Raw genomic sequence first — 25,403 nt, 5'->3', positions numbered from 1 at the left:
TGTCTTCATGTGCAAATTCCTCTGCTGTTTAAATAGTTATCTTCAACGTATACCATCTATATTTCTCAATATATTGTACTGAATTCTTTCTCTGATCGATCCATTGTCTTTAGTAACTCCTCCCCCAGTATACAAAGTCCTGTGAGATTCCCAATTGCCCACATCCTTACCAGCACTTGGTGTTGTCAGTTTTTAAAAAGTTTAGCCATTCTGATGCGTGTGTAGTATACCCTCTATGGTACATTGCTGGTGGGAGTGTAAATTAGTATGAAGTTTTTTGAAAACTGGCTTAAAAGGCTGAAGCTTATTATAGGCACATACGTTATCATTAGGCATTCTACTCCTGAAGTACAGACCCAGTGGAAATGAATATAAAAGTCAATCAAAAGGCAAGTACAAGAACATTCATAAGAGTGCTATTTATAATAGGAAAAACTGGGAACAACTCAATTATCTATTGACAGTAGAATGGATAAATAAATTATGGTATATTCCCACACTGGATTACTATTCAGCAATGACACTGAATGAACTATTATTCCCGGCAACAGCATGGATAAATCTCACAAGCATAAACTTGAGCAAAAGAATACAGAAACAAGGAATGTATCCTATATAATTCCATTTACTTAAAGTTCAGGGACAGGTAAAACTATGTTTTAGGACACTGATTACCTTTGGGAGGGGCTGGTAATGAATGAAGTAGACATGCGGGGAGAGGGCTTTGGGGTTGCTCTACTGTTGTCCAATGTTCTATTTCTTTAGCTGCATGCTGACTGCACAGATGCATTTACGTTCATCAAGCTGCACATTTATAATCTGTATACTTTTCTGATGTTATAGCTCAAAACTAAGTTCTAGAGATCCAATGCCCCACATAGTGATGATGGACAACAATACTGTATCATATGCTTCAAAGTTGCTCAAAGACTAGATCTTAAATGTTCTCATCACAAGGGAAGAAATGATAATTATTTGACATGATACAGGAATTAGCCAACCCCATGGTGGTCATCATATTGCAATATATAAATGTATCAAATCAATACCTTATGATACCTTAAATTTACAGTGTTCCATGTCAATTATATCTCAATAAAAAGGCTTAATAAAGATTTTAAAACAAACCTAAATCCTAATTCATTAAGGCTTTGGAGACTTATTTATGTGTGGGTGGGGTGATGAAAATCCTATAGTACTGATGTTCCCTTGGAGTTGGCATATCCCCCACATTGGTGTGGGTTGTGCCTATTCAGCCAGGTTGTATCTGGGAGAGTAGGTACCTTTGGGTCATAGGCTTTGCTGAATACAGTCTTAGCTGGCTTGGAGTCAAGAAAATTAAGCTCATACTCTCAATAGAGAGAGACTGCTGAAGAATGGAAGAGGAGAGATGACTTTGTTACTTCCATTCTGACCCTATTTTGAGGTATTCAGAAGAAAATAATGGAGGGTATTGAAGTTCCCTGATGGCTCTGAAGCACAACAATTCTGAATACGTAGTCTCAAAAAAAAATACATGCACAAATGATGGGCAGGGTCTTCTCACTGTCCATGTTCATCCCACAGATAGCACAAGGAACTGCTTTTAAAGTTCTGCAACAGTTGTACCTATGATGATTTAAACTCAAGATTGTTGTATCTTAAAGTGGGTCTCTCTCCTTATCAGAAGCTGATGGGAACTAAGCTCTGTTTAGCTCACAGCCCACACAACCCCGACACTTACAGGGTCTCCTCGCTGGCCCTTTGCGCCTCGGTCACCAGAAACCCCTCGCTGTCCTGGGCTTCCCTAAAGATAATACAAATCAGAAGAAGGATAAGACGAGACTTTTTAATAACACTAGTAAGAACAAAGAGCTTCCCCTCTCCCTGATTTGAATAACTAAATACCTTTCTCCTAAAGCTTTTTCTAAACCGGACAGAGGGACAACCCAAAATAGTTTCAGACATCATATAAATAATTTAAGAGTGACCTCAATTATTTACCACAGTAATGAAGTCTGTGTCCCAGACACATTTGTTGTCTTGTTTAGTTTTTACAGCTACTTTATAAACTAGGTATTGTTTATATCTTTCTTGTAATGAAACAGCTGAGATTCAGAGAGATTATCCATTTTCCCCAAGGTGGTTCTATCAACTAGAAACTGGGGTTCCGACTCAACTGTTCACACCCTGAAGACAGATAAAAAAGATGATGGAAGTATGGCAGCTGTTGGTGTCTGTTCTAGATGGGAATGAGTGGCACACATTTTCAATGTGCTACTCCACACCACAGATTCTTGTCAACACCCTGTTACCATTCTTGGTGTGGTAGCTGTTTTTCATCATGGTCCCAATTCATCACTCCTCTCTGTATCTATGCTCTTTGCCATGGAACTCTGCAATGCTTTCCAACTGTGGTGGGGCAAGAGTCCCCACCCCCGAGTTTGGCCATGACTTCATCTGAGTTCCAAGTCTAGGCCTCAAGAGAACTTGTGTGTTTCTCCTTGTTCCCTTGTGCACCTGCCATGGCCACAGAAAAGTTATGGCCAACAGAGCCAGGCAGCACTCTCTGGCCCCAGGAGGAGGATCAGAGACATGAGGAACAAAGCCCCCAGCCAGCCCATAGACACACAAACCAAGGGCAGCCATGCTCAGCCTAGACCAGTGATCTAGGCTGTGAACCTCAGACACATAGGAAATAATTTACTGTTGCATGCAACTCAGGTTTTGTGATTGTCACGAAGCAATTTTGTGGCACTAGCTGCCTGATACACTTTGGGTAGCGGTTCTACTCTGTTAGTCACACCTTTAATTGCCAGGACAGTTTGCTGTTGTCTCTTTATTGAATCCCTACCTGGGATCCTTCATCGCCCTTTTCTCCTTTTTCTCCGGGAAGACCACTTTCACCCTAAAACAGAAGGATAAACTCAGATTTCTGTCTTCTTAATGAGAAATAGCTCAGAAGGGTCTTTATGGGACACAGAGAAAGCTCTACCTGTTCTCCATTTAATCCACCAATTCCACTTTCTCCGACTTCTCCCTGAAAACACAGATGTGATCAGAAGATTATGTTACATTTATGTGGAAACAAATCTGAAAGTCTAGTTTTGTCTTTCATATACAGCCTGGTCCTGAGCAATAACTAAGATGACCGAGTAATAGAAACTGTGAACAGGGGCACCTGGGTGGCTCAGTAGGTTGAGCATCCAACTCTTGATAACGGCTCAGGTCATAATCTCACATTCGTTGGCTCGAGCCCCAGGGTGGGGCTCCACACTGGGCGTGGGGTCTGCATGGAATTCCTTCTCTCCCTTTCTCTCTGCCCCTCCCCCACTTGCATGTGAGCTGGCTCTCTCTCTCAAAATCAATAAATAAACTTAAAAAGAAATTTAAAAAAAGAAACAAACTGTGAACAAATAATATGCATTGCCTGCAATAAAAGACGGGAATAGACCGAATCAAATGGCTGGCAATAAAAAAGGAAGATCAAAGGAAATTTCATTTGTATAATCTACTGGTCAGTAGTCTCAAAAATAAAAATATTTTTAGATACCAGGTGGGCAGATAAATGGATACATTTGGTACCATACCTCCTGTCCATTTAGTCCCCTGTTTCCCTGAAAATAGAAAGGGCAGTAGTGGTTAGTGTAGGAGAATGGAATTCATGTTAGGAAGACTTCACAATGTCTCATGCAACCCTTACCTTTGGACCTTTGGCGCCATAGCATCCCTTAGTACCTTGCTCCCCGACTGGTCCACTGGCTCCTCTTTCTCCCTGAGAAAGACCACATACCTAGATAAGCTTTTTCTATTGTAATCTGGATTCTGTCTTAGAAATTTTTACAAGTTTTGTGTTGGAAAAAAATGTGTAACTGCTCATGGTTTACAGTCCAGAATTCATGCTTATTAAAGCTGAACATGTAAGAAAATCAGAACTACTCTGACGACAGCCCTTTGCTTTGGATCCCACCTGGATACTGCCCTGGGTGGGGTGGTATCTAAATAAAACAGACATACAAACAACTGGCAGCTAAAATGTATTCTCAAGAGTTCAGGACGTATTCCAGGAAGAGATAATGAAGAATCAGTGAGTTATCAGAGAAAGATGCGCTGGGTATGACCTAAGCAAGATCTAAGCATGATTTCTAGTCCAAAATCTATCTTTTTCTTTCTTTCACCAAATATGATTCCTGCAATGCTTGTCTTGGTAATCCCACTCGTCTGTGAGGTCTTGTGAGTGGAAATGAGAGGTCGTCCCCTGCTTCTCTCTCCCCAGGTCGCCAAATTCCATACATTCAACATGCTTAACATATCCACTCATACTGCCCCCCAACTAAGATTAGGACTCCTCTGTCTTGCACGTACTACTGCAAGACTTCTACCTGTAACCCCTGCCTTATTAGCATCTATAACATTGTCTGAGTGTGCTTTCTAAAGCCACGCCCCCTCCATTTTTACTCCTGGGCTTAATATAATTCAATGACTGCTCATCAACTAAAAGATACCATCCAAATCTTCTGCAGGATATTCAAGACTCCCAAAAATATGGGTCTTGCTTGCCACCTAACCTCCTCTCACCGTGTCCTGAGTTCCAGCCATGCTGGCCATGTGCCATTCTACACAGATTCGATTCTGACTCAGTTACATGCCCTTGAACACATTGTTGTCTCTCTAATAACCTGTTCTTCCCCACATACTTTGCCTGAAGAAGTATTTATTTGTCCTTCAGATGTCTGCCTAAGCTTTACCTCTAGCTTGCGGCCTTCCTCTCCCAAGATTCAACGGTTACCAAGGCTGTTATGGATTTGTTCTGCCATGCTTTGTCACAACGCACCTCATTACACCTTTAGTATAGTCCTTGTGTATAACAACTGGAAACACAATGGTCTCATTTGCCTTTCCACTAGTCTGAAGTTACCAGAGATAGGAATCATTTTTTCTTTTCTTTATTTATTTCTAGGGTCTAGCACTGTGCCTGAAGCATGGTAGAATTCCTTTGTATATATTTGTTAAATGAATAAATGAATGGATAAGTTCATTTATGAGTGAGGTCTTTGATAAATAATGTGACAAATGGTAAGATGCTCAACAGATCATTGTTAAATGAATGCATGGATGGAAGGAAGGAAGAAAGGGATGGTTAGATGGATGGATGCAAAAAAGAGTAGAGGTCCTTGATAAACAATGTGGGGAGTTGGTTTACCTGTGCAAAATGGATCAGGAAGAGGGAAATGGCAGTGATTTGAGTCCCCTGGTGAAGAAAAGAACTTTCGCACTGAGTTCATTGTGCAGCATTGGCGAACAGTCAAAGAGGAGACAGTAGGTTAATAAACCATTATTGACCATCAGAAGCAAAGCCCGATGAGGATTAGGAAAGACCTCAGATTTTGTACATGAATTCTTAGACTCTGATTTTTCTTTTTTTCCCTCTGAGTTAACACAAACGATTTCCTATTGTAGATATGTTCTCAGGAATAAATACAGGTGAGAAAACCTTGACTTACAGCAATGCCTTCCTCTCCCAGGTAGCCCTCACTGCCTTTAAAACCTGGGGATCCCTGGAAATAAGGAAAGGAAGAATGCATTAGCACTCCACAGACCAAAAACCAGAGGTAATCAAGCAAAAATCTTTAACTTTAGTTTCACTTTACAGAGAGCTGTAGGGGTTTGGGAAAACTAAAAAGTTCTTCCTCCACAACTTAGGCTGTATTTACACACATAAAAATAAATATAGTTTTGGGGTGCCTGGGTGGCTCAGCCAGTTAAGTGACAAACTCTTGATTTTGGCTCAGGTCATGATCTCATGGTTTGTGAGCAGAGAACCTGCTTGGGATCCTCTCTCCCCCTCTCTCTGTCCCTTCCCAGCTTGTACGTGCTCTCTCAAATTAAAAAATGTTTTAAGAATGTAATTTTGAAACAAGCATCCAGATAACTCAAGTGTATGTGCACGTGTGGATCATAATATTGTCCATAACTCTCTCTGGGGTTATATATAGTGCTGGAATTTTTTTCTCAGACGAACATTCAAGTGCACAGAGCTATATTTGCCCTTGACAGACTAGAATTATCCTCTTTTCATTAAAAAAATCTTTCAGGGTTTATGCTACACATAGAAAAATAGGCCACACACATTTCTTTTCATTCTTTCTGAGCCCTGCTTTAAAAAAATCTGCCATTCTCCTTACATGAAGTTGAAGCATTCGGGAAATAGTCTGAACACTTTATACACAGACACAAACATGTTGATTTGGGAGTTATAGTGCCATCCATAAATTGTTCACAAATCAAACACACATGTAAAGAAGCAGTACTGAAATTATTAAACACATCCATATTATGTTTGTACATGTTTTCACATTTCCTAAATCCCCAATCATGTTTTTTTTTTTAGAAGAGTACATACATATTTTTTGGTTAGGAAATACACGAATCTATTGTTGGTTACGGTTTTATAATCGGCATGTTTGTGCATACATCTGTGACATTTCTGGTCCGGTTAAAGCTGACTGAAACATCGCCACATCTTTTGCTAGGCTAGGGTGATCTGACCTCATTTGGTTTTCAGCAGACTATCCCAAATACTCCCTACTTCACTTCTATCACTCTGTAGTCATTAAAAATGGAAATTGAAATAACTCTTATTTTCAGGAGGTTTTCATTATCCAACACAGAGATCACAGTTGATTTCTCTGTGTCGTTGTCATTGCTGCTGAACACTGGATAAGCAAGGATCTTGGCAGCCATTGCTCCCAACACTTGTATAGAAGGTTCTTTAGAAGACTCCAAGGGAAAGCCATGACTATCTAATTTGACATAGAAGATGAGGAATATCCTAAGTGGTTACCTCACAGGCTCTATCTTGAAGTTAAAAACCATCCTTTATTTCTACCTAAACCCATGTCTTTCAGACATATGACATTCAAATACAGTGCACCATAAATCTTAATTAAAATCACCTTTTTGCCCGGTGGTCCAGGATCTCCCATTGTGCCATCCCCTCCAATGCACTTGCAGAATAAACAGCAGCATGTCCTCTCAGCAACATTGACCTTGGCGGAGGGTGGGAAGTACATTACATGTGATGGCACTGCTTCCCAATCACACATACAAGCTTAGTCGCGTCATTCAGACTTTTACCACCCGTTTCAGAAGCCCGTCTGCCATTAAAGTGACCGTGCTCCACAGAGTGCCTGCGACATTCTTTAGCTGCTATCCTGCCTTCTGTGGTCTGCATTCTCCACCACATGAGGACTTCAGAATCAAATCAAATCCTTTCGTGCTCTCGAAATGCTTAGTTTAGCCACGGCCAACTCCTTGCATACTCATTTCCTATTTCCACCCCATCCCAGCATTGACCATGATGTTGTTGATTACCTTATATAATTTTGCCCCCAATATTTTGTTCGATATAATGAATGCTGTTTGCTCCTTTTCCCCTTTTGTGAAATCTTTGTATGCTTGAGGATTTAGATAGTGTCCGATGTCATATGGCTTGCAATGGAGTCCAGTGGTAAACACTTCCAGAAAAGTTTGTAACAGGATTTCTAACACACCAATTACACACTCAACATTTCCAAAACACTTGCTGAGGGTGGGGGCATGGGGAGAAGATTCCTCTTTACACCCAGGCGGAAAAACCATATTATAGATTGAAAAATGTCAGTGAATTTTATCCTGAACATTGTTGTCCTTTGAAAAACTGACAGATTCCACTGGATTTTTATAATTAACCCATAAGATTTAATTTTTAGGAAAATTCAGTTCTCAATAAACACCATGCTTGGCCTTAGTAGGGTAGAATCAATCTTTGTGTTGAGAAGTTTCCCATCAAAATTCTAGTGTGATGAACAATGAAAATGTTTTGTTATAACCATTTAGCAATTGTGCTTTTGTATTATTATATAATGTTCCTTTTCAGCCATTAGAAAAAATTTCTCCACAGGGGCCTGCGTGGCTCATCTGATTAAGTGCCGGCTCTTGATTTTGGCTCAGGTCATTATCTCATGGTCGCGGGACCAAGCCCCGTGTCGGGGTGCATACTGTCAGTACAGAGCACCAGCTGGGGAGGGGGCAGAGGGAGACAGAGAAAGAATCCCAAGCAGGCTCCACACTTAATTGTGGAACCCAAGGTGGGGCCAATCCCATGACCCTGGGATCATGACTTGAGTTGAAATCAGGAGTCAGATGCTCAACCAACCTGAGCCACCCAGGTGCCCCTCTATATTCCTGAAGTGATTATTTTTACATAATTTCTGCACTGAACAAATTGTGTTTAAACATCTATTTGTATGCAAATTCTATAGGTGAGAAACAGCAGGAGCTAGCATGTTATTGGAAAGGGTCTTGATGTGACTGTAGATTTTATAAATCATCAGTGAATCACAAATTATTAGGCCGTCATTAAGGGGAAAGTAGTGCCATGTAACTCAGTAACCCTTCCTTCTACTGAGTTCATGTACATTTCTGAAAGGGGCATGACTGGAATGCATCTCCCATCGGCACTAGGTTCTAAAAAGAGCTCACAAGGCAAACATCTCAGTGAAGACACTGAAAAAGCTTTTGATCACACACACAGGACAACATAGGAGGTCTATCATCCCATCACTGGTTCTTCCTCCAACATCGAAGCAGGTTGCTCTTTCTTTGGTTGAACTCCAAGTGCAATTGACTCTCCTTTACAGGCCACATTGCAGGGAAAACACACATCTTAAACACTAGAATTATACTCACTGTGGTAAGCTGGAACACTTAGGATCCACAAGGGCTGTGAACACTGGCTGGCTGAGGGAGCAGCGGATTCATCCTCTCACCCCAGATTCCCTCTGGCACTTATGTTCAGTGACTATAATTCGGGCAGGACTGTAGGTGCTATTCAGTTTCTTCCTTCTTTTTTGCCTACCACATTAATTAAGCTTGCTTTGACAGAGGTCTATCATTTTTTTTTTCAAAACACTCTCTTATTTAGGTTGTTCACTACTTCAGAAAAGCTTTTTTCAATCCCAAGTGAAATTCATAAGCATAAATATTAAATCTATATACAAGACAGAAAGTTTAAACTCACCAGCCTTTTCTAAGTAACATACCAGTTGCTTTGACAGTCGGCTCCCAAGGTCCCTCATTCCAATAGTGAGCTGGGTCCTATACTCAAACCCTTTCCCGAATTCAATGTAGAGAAGATCAGCCAGGTCACTTGAGTCGCTGGCTCCATCCAGAGCAACAGTTATGAGGGCATTCAGGCCTATCCAACACAGTTTACTCCAGGTGAGGTGGGTTTGGTTATTTTAATCTGTTTGCATACGTACCTAAATTGTTATTTTAGGAAAACAGTTGCAAGAGGAACACTCATTTTGTTGTCAACTTCCCCCAACCACACAATGTAAAACTGAAAAGTGACAAGATTATCATCAGAGAACACCAGGAATTACATTTTCTTAAAACTAGTTAAACTGGAGACAGGGGATATTATAGTAGAACTTCCAGTTCCCTCATGATTTGAAGTGAGATATAGTGATGTAAAAAGGGCCCAGAGAGTATACTAACATATACAGGAATTCATCTATCAAAAAAGCAAGTGTTCTAAATTTTTGCCATTCAAAGGGGGATCCTCTGACAGCAGGACTTACATCACCTGGGAACTTATCAGAAATACAGAATTTCAAGCCCCATCCCAGACCTATAGAATCCGAATCTGTATTTTAATAAAACCACCACATGATTTGTATGCACATTGAAGTTTGAGAAGCACAGCTATAAAGCCCTCATAAGGAATCAATAATCCAGCTGGAATTATAAGTAAGACTGTTCGACAGTAAGAGACCTCTTGTCAGGCAATTAGAAACAAATGACATAATCATCCAGAGCTGTAGCTCATAAGCTTTGGAATTTTATAGACCAGAATATTTCAAAGAAAATGTTCAGGGACTGACAGAGGGTTGACTTACTTAGCACAGTATTAATTAATACAAACATGAAATGATAAATATTGATTGATATAACCTTGAAATGATAATGGTAATAACACTGGCCATCGTTATGGTGGAGGTAACCATAGTAACTACTGTGCTCTCATTTATTAATAGTTACTATGTGGCTGGGAGTTGGTTAAGTGCTTTCCATGCATTATCTTATTTGTAAGATACAAATACAACTGTATGGGTATGTAGGATTATAGCTGTATTTTACAGACAAGTGAACTGAAGCTTGGAGAAGTTAAATGACTGGCTCAAGTGGTATTTTTAGGTTTCTACCTGGAAAGCCTGATTCCAAAGCCTACAATCAAAGGATATCTTAGTAACAAAAACATACTAACAACATCATCAGAGTAAAGAGCAATCCTAAAAATGGAATAAACTTAGCTTTATGAAAACCTGACTCCATTGGACTAAGTTTTCTCATTTCATTATGGATGGGTGAAGAATTCTTTAGATAGGACATGGAAACCAATGAACTAGGAAAAGGAAATGTTCACAGACCTGAAAGTTCAGAACGCCTTCTAAGTGTAATATGATTCTGAATTATTTTGAGCGAGAAGAAGAGAAGAATGAAGAGAACAAAGTTTCAGGGACATACTGGGGAGGTTCAAGTTATAGGAGAGGAAAGCAGAGTGGCTGGCTGAAATGGAAGGAAGAAAGAAACACCAAAGAATAGGGTGACGAACATGTCCTGATTTGCCTGGACTTCCCTGGTTGTAGCGTTGACATCTCTGGCTTGTCTCAAAGCAACAAGGCATTAGCCACTCTTCCAGGAATGAGAATGACAAGGAGAAAAGGGATGGTGAAGCCGGCTGGGAAACAGAAGAATGCTGAGTTCATCAACAGAGTTTAATGATCAAGAGAAGGCATGCTAATGGATCTATTTATAAGGGGGGAATTTTTCTTATAAGTTCCAGGAAATATAAAAATTTAAGAGTCATGAGAACCATGGGATTGTTGTTTTGCAGGAAATATGCAATAACTATTATTTGTAACTGTTTTTCTCAGGATGGAGGACTCCGATTCTGCTCCTTTCAGACTCATCTAATAAGAAGTCAGATGATCTTGGGGCACCTGGGTGGCTCAGTCGGTTAAGCGTCCAACTTCAGCTCAGGTCCTGATCTCATGGTTCATGAGTTCAAACCCCGTATCGGGCTCTGTGCTGACAGCTCAGAGCCTGGAGCCTGCTTCGGACTCTGTGTGTGTCTCTCTCTCTCTGCCCCTCCCTAACTCACGCTCTGTCTCTGGCTCTCAAAAATGAACAGACGTCAAAAAAAATTTTGTAGAAAGAAGTCAGGTGATCTTAAATACAATTTATAAAAATAATTTCAGGAAGAAAAGATTATAAAACCTGAAAGAATAAAAGAATCCCTGGGAAGACTCTAGAGCACTAGATTTAAAAAATTAAATTCAAACTCCAGTCCATATGGACTAGTTATAAAGCCACAGCCACCACTGAGGATCCTTTTCTCTTGGTCTCTTCTTGTATCACGATAATTGCACAGTTTAGAGAGATAGATAGATTGATAGATAGATAGACAGATAGATACCTGGCCTCAAATTAGGGAGGCCTTCCTAGGTTAATAGATCATGGGGCCAAACATCAACTGAAATCATGTATGTTTAAATATAGGAAGCCAGAACTAGAGGTACTCCCTACCCATATTGAGAGCCATTTAACACTTTTAAAAAAGCATTATGGCCACCATCCCTTTATCAGTGCCATTCAAAGATTCTGAATTTTGGGGGTATTAAAAATCCAGCTTCTGGAGTTGAAGCTCATTTATTAGTTTTTTTTTGGGAGTTGGGAGAAAGAAGGTTGGTCTTAGAAATCTGGATTTTCCAAGGAAAACTTCATGGAGAAAACTCTTGATGTATCTCTTCCCCATAAAAGAAACGCTGGAAAAAAAACAAAACAAACAAACAAAAAAAACCCCCCAAAAATCCCTAGCCACCCACACTAAGCACTCTAGAGACTTATGCTCAGTCTTCACTAATATCTCCACCTCAGATCATAAAAAAAGTCCCAGACTTGAAAGAATAAAAAGAAATCAGCTTTAGCAAATAAAGGGCAAAATAAAAATTACTTTCCAGCTGTAAATTCAGTTAACTTTGTAATTTGTTTAAGATTGAGGAGAGAGAACCAAACGAAAAAGACAAAGTCCACCCAGCTTCTAGCAGCTAACTGGGGAGCAGCCTAAGCAGCTGTCTTAGGCCAGGTTCCCCAGAAGAAGAGCCTGAGATATGGATTTGGATGCATGCAATTTATTGAGGAAGCACTCTTAGAAGAACAGGGTGAAAGCAAGATAGGGCAGAGGAAGGAGCGGAGCTCGAAAGTGTTTCAGCTGAAGACTAGCTTCACCCTGATCCCATGGAGAACTCTAGAACATAAATTACACCACAGAACTGGTGTCATTTTGAGGTAAAGGACCAACTCTTTTTACTCTACCTGCAGCCTAGAGGTGGGGTAGGGAGTAACCTTCCAGTGGCTTCCACTGGCCAACAGCAATTCTTCAAAGGAGAGCCTGTGAGTTTCTAGCAGCCAATAATCCCAGCAGCTTGAAGATGGAGGAATCTGCTTGGAAAGGGGGTCTGGGTGGGGCACCAATAGCATCCACTTACAGGCAAGTATTTCTATTCTTAGTCAAACCAAAACATGTGGATGCATTTTTCTTCCACTGATCCATACTTTAGTAAAACTGACAATAAGTCAGTCTGGGCACAGGTTCCCAAAATGAAAAGCCCAGCGCCAGTGCCTGAAAAACTCATAAGCACCATGGTTGGTCCCTCTGTGGTCTGAAGGAAGGAACTAATTAGGAAGCTCCAAAACACGAGTAGACTTGTCCAACAACGCACGCAATTCTGAAAACTTTAACAGTGTCAGAAGAAAATAATCCAACTCTCCCATTCCTTGGTCAAGAAGAAATACACTGTTCACTTCTGCAGACACCAAGGGAGACAGGAACACTCTCCAGGAAAGCTCAAGAAGAAGAAACACAGCGATACAAGAGAAAGGGTATGACTTTGTATTCAGTGCTGTTTCACACGCATAGAGTATGAAGGAAAAAGTAGACGCCAAAATGTTTTGAGAGCTCATTTGTTCTCCCAAATGCGTATTGGTTGGCAAATTTAGGGTTATTTGAGTGCTTGAGAATGTAAGAGCCAGAATTAAGTTCTGAGGTTATTAAATCATTAAACACTCCTTTCCCACCTCTCCCTATGCTCAATACCTTCTTTTCTCAGTTCATCAGATTTTTGTTCCAGCTTTTCAATGTCATCATCCAATCCATCTGAAAATAAGAGAACCACCTAGGAAAGTATTCAAAGAGAAAAATGAGTAAAAAGGATGTCATTGAAATCACAGGTTGACAAATAAAATAAAATCAGGTTACCTTTCCTCGAGCAGCTGATTTATTCTGAAATGCATCCCACAGAGAATTCAAGAGGTTTGTGTTGAGAAGAGATGGTCCTTTAACTGTTATATCCTTCAAGCTGTTCAGTATGTTTTCACTATAGATCTCAAACTTGGGGGAATATTTTTCCATGGCATTGGTCACTTGAAAAGCCACACTAACCTGAGTCTCTGTGCCCACCTCACAGCTTACCCCATTGAGGGAGCTGATGGCACGTAAGAGGTCTTGAAGGTAGGTTTGTATCCAAGGCTGACCTTCGAGCAAAGTCTGCCCATTCTCATGAGTTGAGATGTCAAATCCGACCACAACATCCACAAAACAATCTAGGGTTCAAGGGAAAAGTATATCTTATTAGATCCACAAATACCTTTGTTTGGCTTGGATGCCGTGTCTGAATCAAGGTACTTGAAATTCTTATTTCTATTCCAGTTATAAAGTTGGAAAACAAGGAAGAGCATGAGTGAATACAGGAAGAGGCTTAGAATCACTCTTGGACAACCTGTACAAGGATAGAATATTTTTTTTAACTGGTATAAAATCTAAAGGATTTTGTAACAAAGTTCTGAAAGACTTCATTTGTGGCCACTGAAAAAGCCATGCAAAATCATCTAAATATCTAAAATTATAGTGGAAATGGTAATAGTCTACAATAGGAAATCCATATCATACTACTTACTAATTAAGGTCGTTCAACAAATTTTAACTAGAAGGGAAATACAAAAATTTGAATAGTCATTTAGAAAAAATAAATCATGATTTGTCTAAAGTGAGGACTATGATGATTTCTCTAAAAACAATCTTTGATTCTTCGTTTTGTCTTCTTTAAAAATTTTTTTTTCATGTTTATTTATTTTTGAGAGAGAGAGAGAGACAGAGAGAAACAGAGACAGAGAACCAGCAGGGGAGGAGCAGAGAGAGAGGGAGACACAGAATCTGAAGCAGGCTCCGGGGTCCGAGCTGTCAGCACAGAGCCCGACACGGGGCTCGAACTCAAAAACCGTGAGATCATGACCTGAGCCGAAACCGGATGCTCAACCGACTGAGCCACCCAGGCACCCCATCTTCTTTTTGTCTTCTAACATCCACTCAGAAAGGAAAAAGTAAAAAAGAAAAACTCCAAGAGATCCTTTGGGATCTTGCTTAGTTTATGCCAAAGACGGTGTTGCCTTCAGAGCTCAGGCAGTCAGGAAGCTGAAACCTTTGCCATTCCGGGATTCGAGAAATACTTAGAGTTTTCCATTTAGAGTGCTTTGCTCTTATCCCTACTAAGGCCAGGGACATGTGAGCATTGGAGAAACTAGAAGGGACTTGATAATTTAAACTAAGCCTCCGAAAGGGAGTATAATCAGAGAAGGATAAAGTTGTAGGACATATGCATTCTTCTTTCCAGAACTTCAGCTTTCCAAAACTTCAGCAAATTCAGCTGGATACAAATTCAGCAAATTTTACCAGTTTGCTTGGTTAAAAAAAACAAAAACAAAAACAAAAAATAGGTGGGAGGGAAAGTTTATTTTTAATTTGCTTTGTTCAGATAAGGAGTTTTTCAGATATCTGTTGTGTGGACAAAGGCCCACCTACACTACCTCTAGACACACTGGTCAATTGTACAAGTATTTGAAATCAAAATGTCATTTTCAAGTTTTAAAATAAGGGTCAGTAAACTTGATTCATTTTTATCCCACTCCCTTGTCCCCTTATTCACGTTTAATGAGAAAAGATTTGGGTGAGGGAAAAATAAAAGCCTTATTTGGTCATCAATTTTCACCATCACATTTGAGGTAAACCGCTGTTACCAAAAAAATCTGAAAGGTGGGTTTTCTTCAGTTTTTCTTTATTGCTTACTTTGCCATATATACTTATTGGAAAATCTCTTCTGCAATATTTAGAAAAGGAGATGAAGAGAAAGAAACTAGCCAAAAGCATCAGAATATGTCCTTTCCAAAAATCCCTGTTGAATCGATATCCTTTCATTTCTATCTTGAGATTGCAAGTTTCACTCTTGGATGGACACTGTTTTAACCCCTGAACAGAAAACCATTCAGTAACCCAAACAGATCACAGCCTTCAAGGAAAACAGTTTCTTGTGAAAAAACAAACATTGGCAGCAATGCCAAAATGTCATTGAATGATCCTGGGAACTGTCCCCTCTAAAAATTAAGTGTTTTAACTTTTGGTCTAGATTACTGGAAGTACACACTCTAGTAAATAAGTTCCTTGTATTTAACTAATTCAAATTGACAAATGATTCCTTAATAATGTGATCAATGGAATGGAATTTGAGAAACCAGCATAGAGTTGGCAGCTATATGTCTGAATACAATTAGAGTAGACCCTACTCATCAAGTGGGTTCTCATGGAAGGAAGGGTCTTACCAAGTCTACAGAGACATTGGCCCTCCAATCAGGAGCCCTTCAGAGCTAACAAGAGGCAGGAATGGTTTTGGAAAAGAGAAATAAGGAAGGGTTAATTTAGGATAGGAGGAAGGGATATTGAAAAGCGGCAATAAACGCAGGGCAAATCAGGAAGGGAGTCCACAGGGCTGGCTGTGGAGGAAGATAACAAGGAGAAGCAAAACTCTTGTTTTGAGCACCCTCACAAACCAGGGTGGAAGCCTGGAAGGGGGAGGTCGTTAAGTGAGAAGGCTCAATGGTTACTCTCAGCCACGGACTAGTCACAACTCTGTTACTGTTAAATAACTTCTGGCAAATCTCTTAACCTTTTTGGACATTAATTTTCTTGTTTCTAAAAATCAGATTATACATTCCAAAATAAAAATGCAAAAGAAAAGAGGGGACTGGACCAAACAGGTAGTCTTAACAGTTTTCCTGCCAGACCTAAAAACTCATTTTAGATTAGAAAACAATTCCTAAATATTTTAAAGGGGAAAGTTGGGCTATTGGCAGTTCTTGGTTGGGATAAGAGAGAAATTTGTTCGGGGTCTTTGAAAGAAGGGGTATCTTAGATGAAAAAAGAATGGTCTAGAAAATAGTTAGTGTAAGAGACCCGGTTCATATATTTCTCAGACTCACTACCTCTCCCCTACCCAATCCAGGACTTGGACATTTGTCCAATGGATAGTCTCAGCTTCCATCATCATCTGGTGTCCCAACAGTGTATGGCCGAGGGCAAGTCTTTGGCATGGCCTTCATCCTCAGTGCAGGAGGGCCATGATGACTCTGGTTCCCATGTCCACCTCAGCTGAACTCACAGGAACTCTGGCTCCTTCCACCACTTACCGCCACATATATAATTCACCGTGGGTCCTGTGTCTGGTTTCCCTGAAAGACTGGATAACACAACATAGTAGTGTGGGAGAATTAACTCTCCTTGAGAGTAACTCTGATCAATGAAAGGCAGTAGTTGAGGGGAAACTGGCAGATAGATCCTCTTCTCTATTCCCCCTGATGGGCCCATTCTATGTGGTTGTGCCATACAGCTTCTTTGGTGATATTCTGCATGACTAATGTATCAATTATGGTTTCTCAAGAAGCTGCAGCAAGCTTAGGAACATACCATCTTGTATTTACTTTTTGTCCTTTCCTAGGTCACTTCCTTACACTCATTCTTGCTTCCCTGGGACTGTACTCCCAAAGTAGTAGCACATCAAGTATTAGCATATAAACTTTGCTTTGAGCTCCATTTTCTACAGAACGCAATTAAGACATAAACCTGAAGAGATTCTGGTCAAGGAAAGTTGCAAATGATCATCTATTTTTGTCCTTACATTTCTCACATTCCTTGAATCAAATCCTCATATTAATCAGACTAACCTCTTGTTTAACTCTTTTTGATTAATCTACCCATGAGGATGCAAACGATAAGAGGTACCATTGATTCTTTTGCTACCCTAATCACGGCTCCATGAAACAGGGAGTATTTCCATGTCCCGAACACTGCCTGGCATCTCCTCTCGATGGTCAGAATAAGCAGGCTCAAAGAAAAATCGGGAAAATAAGCATGAGTAAAGGTAAGAAAACAGACTTTGGAGTTCAGTTGCTTACGGGAATTTGTTGTATACTGAGACATAAAATTTGAATGTAAATCTGAACCACTGCAAAAATATTAATGTTCCCAAACTAAGGAACTCTTGGTAAATGGTACTTCTGTGAACTGACCCCATGATTCCATGTATTTGTATTTATCAGATCATTTCAAGATACCCTCTGCAATACTCTCTGCTAGTTACTAATATTCTGTGCATATATGTCATGTACTTCCCACTCATGATCTCACTTATCCTTATGAAACAGCATATGCTGAAACTCCTCTAATATTCCTTTTACTGTGACTTAGAGCAGCTTGTCCAGGCTCTCCCAGTTATTACCATGGATCTCACACTTGGGATTCAGATCCAGGTTTGTCTGGGGTTCATACACTGAACTACCTTAATCTTGTTTTACCACTTCCTGGGTGGTTAGTGTTGATAGGTTATGCAGGTTACAAGTTCTTCTACTAGAAGTAGAAGTGATATTTTCACAGCAAGTGGTCTCCTTAGGGGGCAGCAGCTTGTGGGAACACTTTCAGGACACACACCTTGTCTTAAGTTCAGCTATTAATTGGCGAAGCACAACACTTAGACACCAGTCCTGTATAATGTCAGCATCAGATAACCTAGACAACTATAGCAAGAAGACAGCTTAATTTACCGACAACAGAAAAAGGGTTGGAGTCAGACAGAACTAGGTTTCAACATCTGTTGTCTGTTACTTCCTGTATGATCTGGGCCAGGTTACCAATATTCCTTTAAACCCTAGTTTCCTCATTATAAATGGGAAGAAATATACAAACCACTCAGTTTTGAGAGAATTTAATCAGATAATGCATTTAAAATGCTTAGAGCGCCATGCTCAATCCTTCATGGATGCTCAAGAAACACTGATTCCTGGGGTGCCTGGGTGGCTCAGTCGGTTAAGCGGCTGATTTCGGCTCATGCCATGATCTCGCGATTTGTGGGTTTGAGCCCCGTATCGGGCTTTGTGTTGGCTCAGAGCCTGGAGCCTGCTTTGGATTCTGTGCCTCCCTCTCTCTCTGCCCCTCCCCTGCTTGTTCTCTGTCTCTGTCTCTGTCTCTGTCTCTCTCTCAAGAATAAACAAACATTAAAAACAAACAAACAAAAAAAAGCAACGCTGATTCTTAGTCACTTCTCTCATATCTCTATGCAGCTGCCTGTCCTTTCACACACACTGAATCATATATACAACCAGAGAAAGAGGATTTAACTTCACAAATGAGAGAAAAAAGGATCGGGACTTCTCCAAAGTTATGCGTATTTTATTTCATTTTTTTATTATTTTTTTTTTTTTTAAAGAAAATCGCTATGTTTATTATTAGAAAAGAGTGTACATTAAAAGCTAGAAAATGGTATGAGCTCAATTATGCATATTTTAAATAAGAAGCAAAGCTAGGTGTTTAGGCTCTAAGCCTGATTTGCTTTGAGTCATACCAAACTATTATCTGATCTCCTCGACTCGGGGTTTATAGTTTAAGAAGAGCTGGTATCCTCTAGTATATTTTCACATGCTTTTGGGTTTTATCAGTGTTCATCCCAGGCTCACCAGTCCTTGGCCTGCAGCTTGGCTACAAAGGCTTCACATTCTTGCTTGCTGCAGTAATGACTTTAAGTTTATCTTCATATAGAGTACTTTTATTTATTTTTACATTCATGACTATTTCCTTTAAAGATAATTTAGTGACTACTTGGGAGTGTATACTCCTGGTTTTGACTTTCAACGTGGTTTTCTTTCACTTTCTCAAGTAGAGACTAGATGGTTCCAAGATAATTTTCTGCCTAATAATTGCAAATGGGTATTTCATGTCAAACAGGAAATTAATGTGGAAGGTCTGGCTGAGGTCACCAGACATTCCAAAGTACGGGGATATCATGCAGCAGAATTTATGAAGACAGTAGCCCCTAATCAATTATGCGACTCTTAACCTTTAGCCTACACACTGGGTCTTATAAAAGGTTTGAGCTTAGAGCTTAGGAGAACATTTTGGGGGAGAGAACTGTTGATACGCTGTGAGGTCTCTCACTACATGTACACGTACACACACATAGAAGGAAAGGAAGTAACTTCCTCTTTAAGCCAGGTAAGAGGAGCTTTAAGAGAGAGCTCAGAGATGAGACAAACCTAGAAATTCTAAAGAATGAGTCACAGGATGGCACACTGATCTCTCTGCAAAGGAGGGGTGACCACACTGAGGGACCTTAACTTCCAGTGTTTACTGGGGCAATGGATATGTTATTGTTTCCCATGGAGCGGACATGGCCATATGTGAGGAGTTGTTGTGGACCCCTCTGATGTCCTGTCCAAGAAGGCTAACTGGAAGGCCAAAGAGAGGACAGAATAAAGCTGGAGGGGTCACTAGATGCCCAGAGGCTGAGGAAGGCATAAGGCAACTCTGGAATTGAGACATGCTTACCTTTTTCAAGGGAACTATGGTTGAGAGATCCCCTGACAAATGTGCTTTGGTGGGGGGAGAGAGGGTGGAGGTCAAGAAGGGAAGTCTTTGAAGGACCCATGAATGGTCCTTTGAAGGACCTAGATTTACATGGTCACAGAAAACCAATTCTTGGCAAGCATCATCAAGGAAGAACTTTTCTGTATTTCTTTAGCTCTTCTTCCTTCCCTAACCCATTCTGGAGAGGCCAGAAACCATGGCTAGCAACAAGAGAACAGGGTCTGGAAGAGGTGGGTAGAAGTAATAGGTGGGGGACAGTAGGTAAATTGCCATGCGTGGCCTCCTCTGTTGTGGTGGGAGAGCAGCCTATGGGAGGCTGGGAAAGTGGAGTAACCTTAAATCAAGTTTTTAGTTTTAGTGGTTACCTTTTGATGGACACATTAATCACTGAGAAAAGGTTCACGTATTTCCTGAAAGTGACTAGGGGCAAGGAAAGAGCTGGCCCCCATGAATAAATTTAATGGATCAGTGGTAGACAAAAATGAAGTGACTTTACTCTGAATAAGCATGACACCTGGGACGTAATTATAAAGTTTAAATGCGCATTTTCTCATTTAATCTTGACAATGATCTTTTGAACTAGGTGCTGCTATCGTTCACATTCTACAGATGAGAAAATTGAACTTAGAAAAGTTAAGCAACCTGTCCAAGAAAAAAAATGTCCATTTGAGCAGGGATTTGTAGCCAGGGTGACTGTCTCCAGAGCTGTCTCTTAGCAACCATATAGCTTTCCTCTTCTTGGTGAAAATCTAGAGTTTATGTTTACTATAGGTAGTTACACAGAATCACAGCCAACCCATTGGACACTTCTATAAAGATAGAAAAAAATCATCCCTCTTTCAAGACCTTTTTTTCCATCTGTTGGGAAAATGTCAAAACGGACTAATTTTTAAGAAGATATTTACTAACTTCTGCAGTAAAACGTTTCATAATAAAGATATAAATCTTCAAGGCTGTTCATTCTCTATATACCTGTACCACAGCACCTGGCAGCCTGAAGGCCCTATTGCCAGGCCACGAAAACCTGTAGAATAGTTTACTTCTTTGAGACCGTCTCCAACCTCTGAAACCAATGAGACCGTAAACAATGGCCTTTCCCTCACACCTTCTGAAGCGACTGCATTCTCATTCACAAAGGCATGCACTCACAGGATATGGGAGAGAAAAAAAAAAAAAAAAAAAAGACAAAGGCTCTCATATGTCCTGTTTTGCAGTCCACGAGTCACAAAAAAAAAATTCACGATGACTGTGAAAAGTTCAATCTGAAATCCAGAGGCACAAATCTGAATTCTCCTACCAGCCCCAGGGGATGTAAACAGAGCTTGAGGAAAATGTCAGCAAAGACAGGGAAGGAAGAAATATGAAGCACACAGTAAATACTTACTGCTCTCACCCCCCGAGGTACAGATGTTGCGAACTATCCTTTTCTTGACCTTTGTCAGTTCGTCAAAGTTATGAACTGTCAGTTTTTTATCTGCAGTCCCAGTGATCTGAATGAGCTGTTGGTCATCCACATCCCCAATGCCCACAGAGTAAATGTCAATACCTTTGTGTCGCAGGTCTTCAGCGGCCTGAGCCACCTCATCTTGGGACTGGCCATCTGTGAGGACCAGCAACACTTGTGGGGTACCTGCATTTATCCGGCTGCCCATGTCTGGCCGGAAGTAATGCCCCACCTGCCGGAGTGCGGCACCGATGTGTGTGTATCCAAAGATCTGTTGGATGTTTTCAATCTTAAGCGATATCTCGGTTTTGCCTATGAAAGTTCCTAGTGGAAATTCCGGCCGATAGGTATGGCTAAACTGGGCAGCTCCTATGCGTACTCTGTTGACACTGACATCAAAGTCTTGAACAACAGATGCCAAGAATTCCTTCATCTTCCTGAAGTCATCTGGGTGAATGCTATTTGAGCCATCCATGAGGAAAACAAGATCTACTTTTTCAATTTCACAATCTACAAAGAAGAGGAAAGGAAGTAACAACAACAAAAATCAGGCTGTTATTTTTTTCTTGAACCTGGCAAGGTTACGTGTTCATTGCTATATAGAAATGATATTTCCGAAGATGGTTTCTTATCTTATCATATGCCAATTGGTGGTCACATTAATTGAGAGGAAATAAAAACACTCAGTTCATCCTTTTATGCCTTTCTTGGGTATTCCATTTGGTCTTAATGCCATTTTCTTTTCAGAGATGCCAGAGAATGGGGGGGGGGGCACAGAAAATTCATTTTTACTTGCAATCTAGCCTTAACCCTTCCAGAAAACCCAGTGATAATGGTAGCACAGCAAGAAAAAACAAAATAGTACACATCCATTTAGAGACTCAAACAAAAAGACAGATGGTCTGTATTATTGACTTGGCCTCCCTGGCTTGTTAAGCCAATCAATACTTTTCTGGTTATTACTAGGGCAAACTGAGGTTTTAAAATCATGCCTTCCAGTGTATATCTTGTCTGTATTCTTCTTTTTCAGCCCCTTTTCTGGTCCATATAGGCAAGAGCATCTACTTGAGGAAAAACATTTTTGAACAATGCAACACAGTTTAGAGATGCTTCCTTTGTGTTAATACAACAAATACAAAACAAAAAGAATATGAAAGACCACTGCCAACGAATGAGTTATGCTTGGCACAGGCTCATGTGTATTCCTTAGCCTTCTGGTAAACATTACCATTTCCTTGAATTCCCCCAGAGAACTCACCACTGACTTAATTAATTCTCATGTTAGCCTAAGATGAAAGGTGTCTGAGATTCCAGCAGTCAAGATAAGCAAGAAAGGGATAAAGAGAAATAAGGCAATCAGAATCAGTTAACTTTAGGAATTGGTTAACTCATTAATTCCTTTGTTTTGGTTTCATATAAAGGAAATTAAACTTATATATATATATTTTTTAACACCTAAGGGAGAACTGTCAATACAAAATTTCAATGTCAACTTCTGCAGTGGCCTTAAAAGGACAGATCAAATTTTAGTCATTGGCCAACAGAAGCTAAGAGTTGTACCAGTTTTCAGTAAGACTGAGACAGATTTTGTTAGTTTCATGAAAGAAAAAAGGTAGTAGCTGCCTTCTAAGGAGGCAAGGCATAGGAAAACCAGAAAAGGAACTGCACCCAAGATGTTGGAATCCTGGATCAATAGCAATTCATCTAATGACAGTATTTTTAGTAAAACACACCTTAATAAAAATACTAAGGAATTTTAATAGACCACAGTGTCCCTTTAAAACAAAGGGGTAGAATGGCAACTGAATGAATGAGTTTATACATACATAAATGTGGCAGTGTAATCTCTAGCCACAGAACTAGAAACACATGGCAAACAAAATCCCCGTTCTCTGCTCTGGAAACACTGGGGTCTGGAATTTAATATCAGGCTCCATGTTCTAAACGAGCTTTTGCCATAACAGAAATAAGGTGAAGGGACTGGAGACTTCCAGACTGCCAGAGAGAAGATTTCAGGCAAGACCTGCTGGCTCTGAGGAAGGGATGGAATTGATTTCTTACGTGAAAAGGAGGAAGAAGACGTGGAGGTAGGAGTGGGTAGGAAGGATGTGTCACCAACTTTGTGTTCTGATCAACAAAGCCTATTCAAAGATGGTGAATTCTCCATCATTAGACGGGTTTAAGCAGGGAGTAGGAATGCTGTAGAAGATTTCCTCCACGGGGAGGAGGCCAAATGAAATGCCTTTGAGATCCTTCCAGCCCTGAGAGTCTATAACATGGGGAGTTCTAGGACAATTGGTGCTCATTCTCTCCTCTCTAGAGAACTTGCTCCTGAAGGCTATTGCTTTGGTTTCTCCCTCACTTAGATCTCAGCTGATAATTAAGAAAAAATGTAATTGACAAATCTTACCTACTTTCGAAGTGTTACATACACTGGCTGACACATCTGAAAATATCCCCTTCAGGCCTCCAAAAGTCTCCACGAAGAAGTACTTGTCACTTGATCCTGCCATAGCTAGCAGTTCTACAGGATTGGCACCAGCGATCCCCACAGCCAGAACAAGAATGCCTTTGTCCCTCAAGGCCTTGGCTGTGGCATTGAGCTTATCTGCATCGTGGGATTCCCCATCGGTGATCACAATGAGGACTTGGGGGACCCCTTTGTGCAGGCGGCTGCCCCGGGCTTCAGTGAACATGTGGTCTGAAAAGCCTAGTGCCTCAGCAGTGTAAGTATTGCCCCCCATGGGCTGGTCATTCTGGAGCACCGAAATCACCTCCCATTTTGTGCTGAGGTTATCCAGATAAAACAGTACCTCTGGGTCATCAGCATACTTCAGAGCCCCAAACCGGACCTGATTTTTGCCAACGTCAGCTTTTTTCACCAAGTCAATCATAAAGTCTTTCATGATATTATATTCGTCATAGTCAATGCTTCCAGAGCTATCAATTACAAACACAACATCCAGAACTTCAATTCGCTTGCATTCTAGAAGAGAAAGAGAAAGGAAAACCACATGAAATTAACTTTGGACACTCCTCTCCCCACACCTGTGTTTTAATTGCCAGGGTCTCCTCTCCATGGGATCAAGTTGTACATTAGGATGTCCATTCCTTGGGTAACAGACACAATACACGTACATTTGTGCTGCTAGTATGTAGAAATACTCAGGCAAGCTTTTAGGACAAGGTAGATATGAAGCCTACTGTAGGGCCCACAGAGGGGGCCAACAGTCACAGGATCAGAGGAATAAACACTTCAAATGCTTTAAACTAAAAAGGAAACATAAATTCTGTAGACATTTTCCTGTATAAATAGTTTCTTCAACATGTGCTTTCATTTACACAAATTTGTCTTTTTTTTTTTTTTTTTTAAGCCACAGGGATGCAATTTTTTTCTTAAAATAAACCTTGGGGAAATGACCGCATGAAAATGAATTTGGAAACACTGTATATTTTTTCAGTTATATGACAGCTGATTCTTCAGGGTTACATTTTCTTTCTTTTTAACTTCCTTGAAACATTATCTATTGTCATTATTGGGCCTCATCATAGAAATAAGCCCATCTCACACTTGGCCTAACTAAGTGGTCCTGGCATGATGCTCCTATTAACTTTTCAAACTGTGGGTCAATGGCATGGAACAGTGAAGCTGGTAAGACCCAGTTAATTACCTAATCCTTGTGTGTGCAACACATTCTATTTAAAGGCACAGAGTTCCAAACTACAACTCATTCATGCTGGAGAAGTCGAATCCTAAGATGGTTGATGATTAAGTCTTTCTGCGGCACAATCTCTCCACAGGCATTAGAAAGGTATGTTCCAGATGTTAACTCACCCACTCTGGAGAAACAGACTGGGGTCAAAATAGGCCCCCTCCCTAGAAGCTCACCACATTTTCTTCCTCTGCAAGCCACTCGCTTGCTATTGAAACTCTGTTGAAAGTCTCAGAGCCAATCAATGTGCTTATCTCACTGACTAGAGGCCACGTGTACATAGTCATAAACCAAGCTCTCAGGAAAGGCTGGTTCCACAAAAGAAGAAACTACGTCTCTCTGGCCTTTGGCTGCCCTGGGGAGCCCGCCTGCATTACCCAAGGGACTAGAGTATAGATTGCTCAGTGTTGGTACCCTTTGA

General features: G+C 40.5%; 1 protein-coding gene across 1 annotated transcript in view; it reads right to left on the bottom strand.

Annotated features, from left to right (window-relative positions):
- Positions 1-25,403, bottom strand: part of COL6A6 (collagen type VI alpha 6 chain) — a 165,731-nt gene that overhangs the window by 85,188 nt on the left and 55,140 nt on the right. The window contains exons 7-18 of the mRNA XM_058729869.1: positions 23,680-24,255; positions 21,210-21,779; positions 13,343-13,686; positions 13,181-13,259; positions 9,063-9,217; positions 6,936-7,028; positions 5,484-5,537; positions 3,683-3,754; positions 3,570-3,596; positions 2,975-3,019; positions 2,834-2,887; positions 1,724-1,786 (exon numbers count right to left, since the gene is read on the bottom strand). Of these exons, the coding sequence (XP_058585852.1) occupies positions 1,724-1,786; positions 2,834-2,887; positions 2,975-3,019; positions 3,570-3,596; positions 3,683-3,754; positions 5,484-5,537; positions 6,936-7,028; positions 9,063-9,217; positions 13,181-13,259; positions 13,343-13,686; positions 21,210-21,779; positions 23,680-24,255 (2,132 nt within the window). The remainder of the gene's footprint in view (positions 1-1,723; positions 1,787-2,833; positions 2,888-2,974; positions 3,020-3,569; positions 3,597-3,682; positions 3,755-5,483; positions 5,538-6,935; positions 7,029-9,062; positions 9,218-13,180; positions 13,260-13,342; positions 13,687-21,209; positions 21,780-23,679; positions 24,256-25,403) is intronic.

The sequence above is a fragment of the Neofelis nebulosa genome, chromosome 5, assembly GCF_028018385.1.
Source record: "Neofelis nebulosa isolate mNeoNeb1 chromosome 5, mNeoNeb1.pri, whole genome shotgun sequence".
In the NCBI taxonomy this organism is placed as follows: Eukaryota; Metazoa; Chordata; class Mammalia; order Carnivora; family Felidae; genus Neofelis; species Neofelis nebulosa.
Note: the sequence above shows the minus strand (reverse complement) of the source record. Positions and strands in the feature narration are given on the sequence as shown.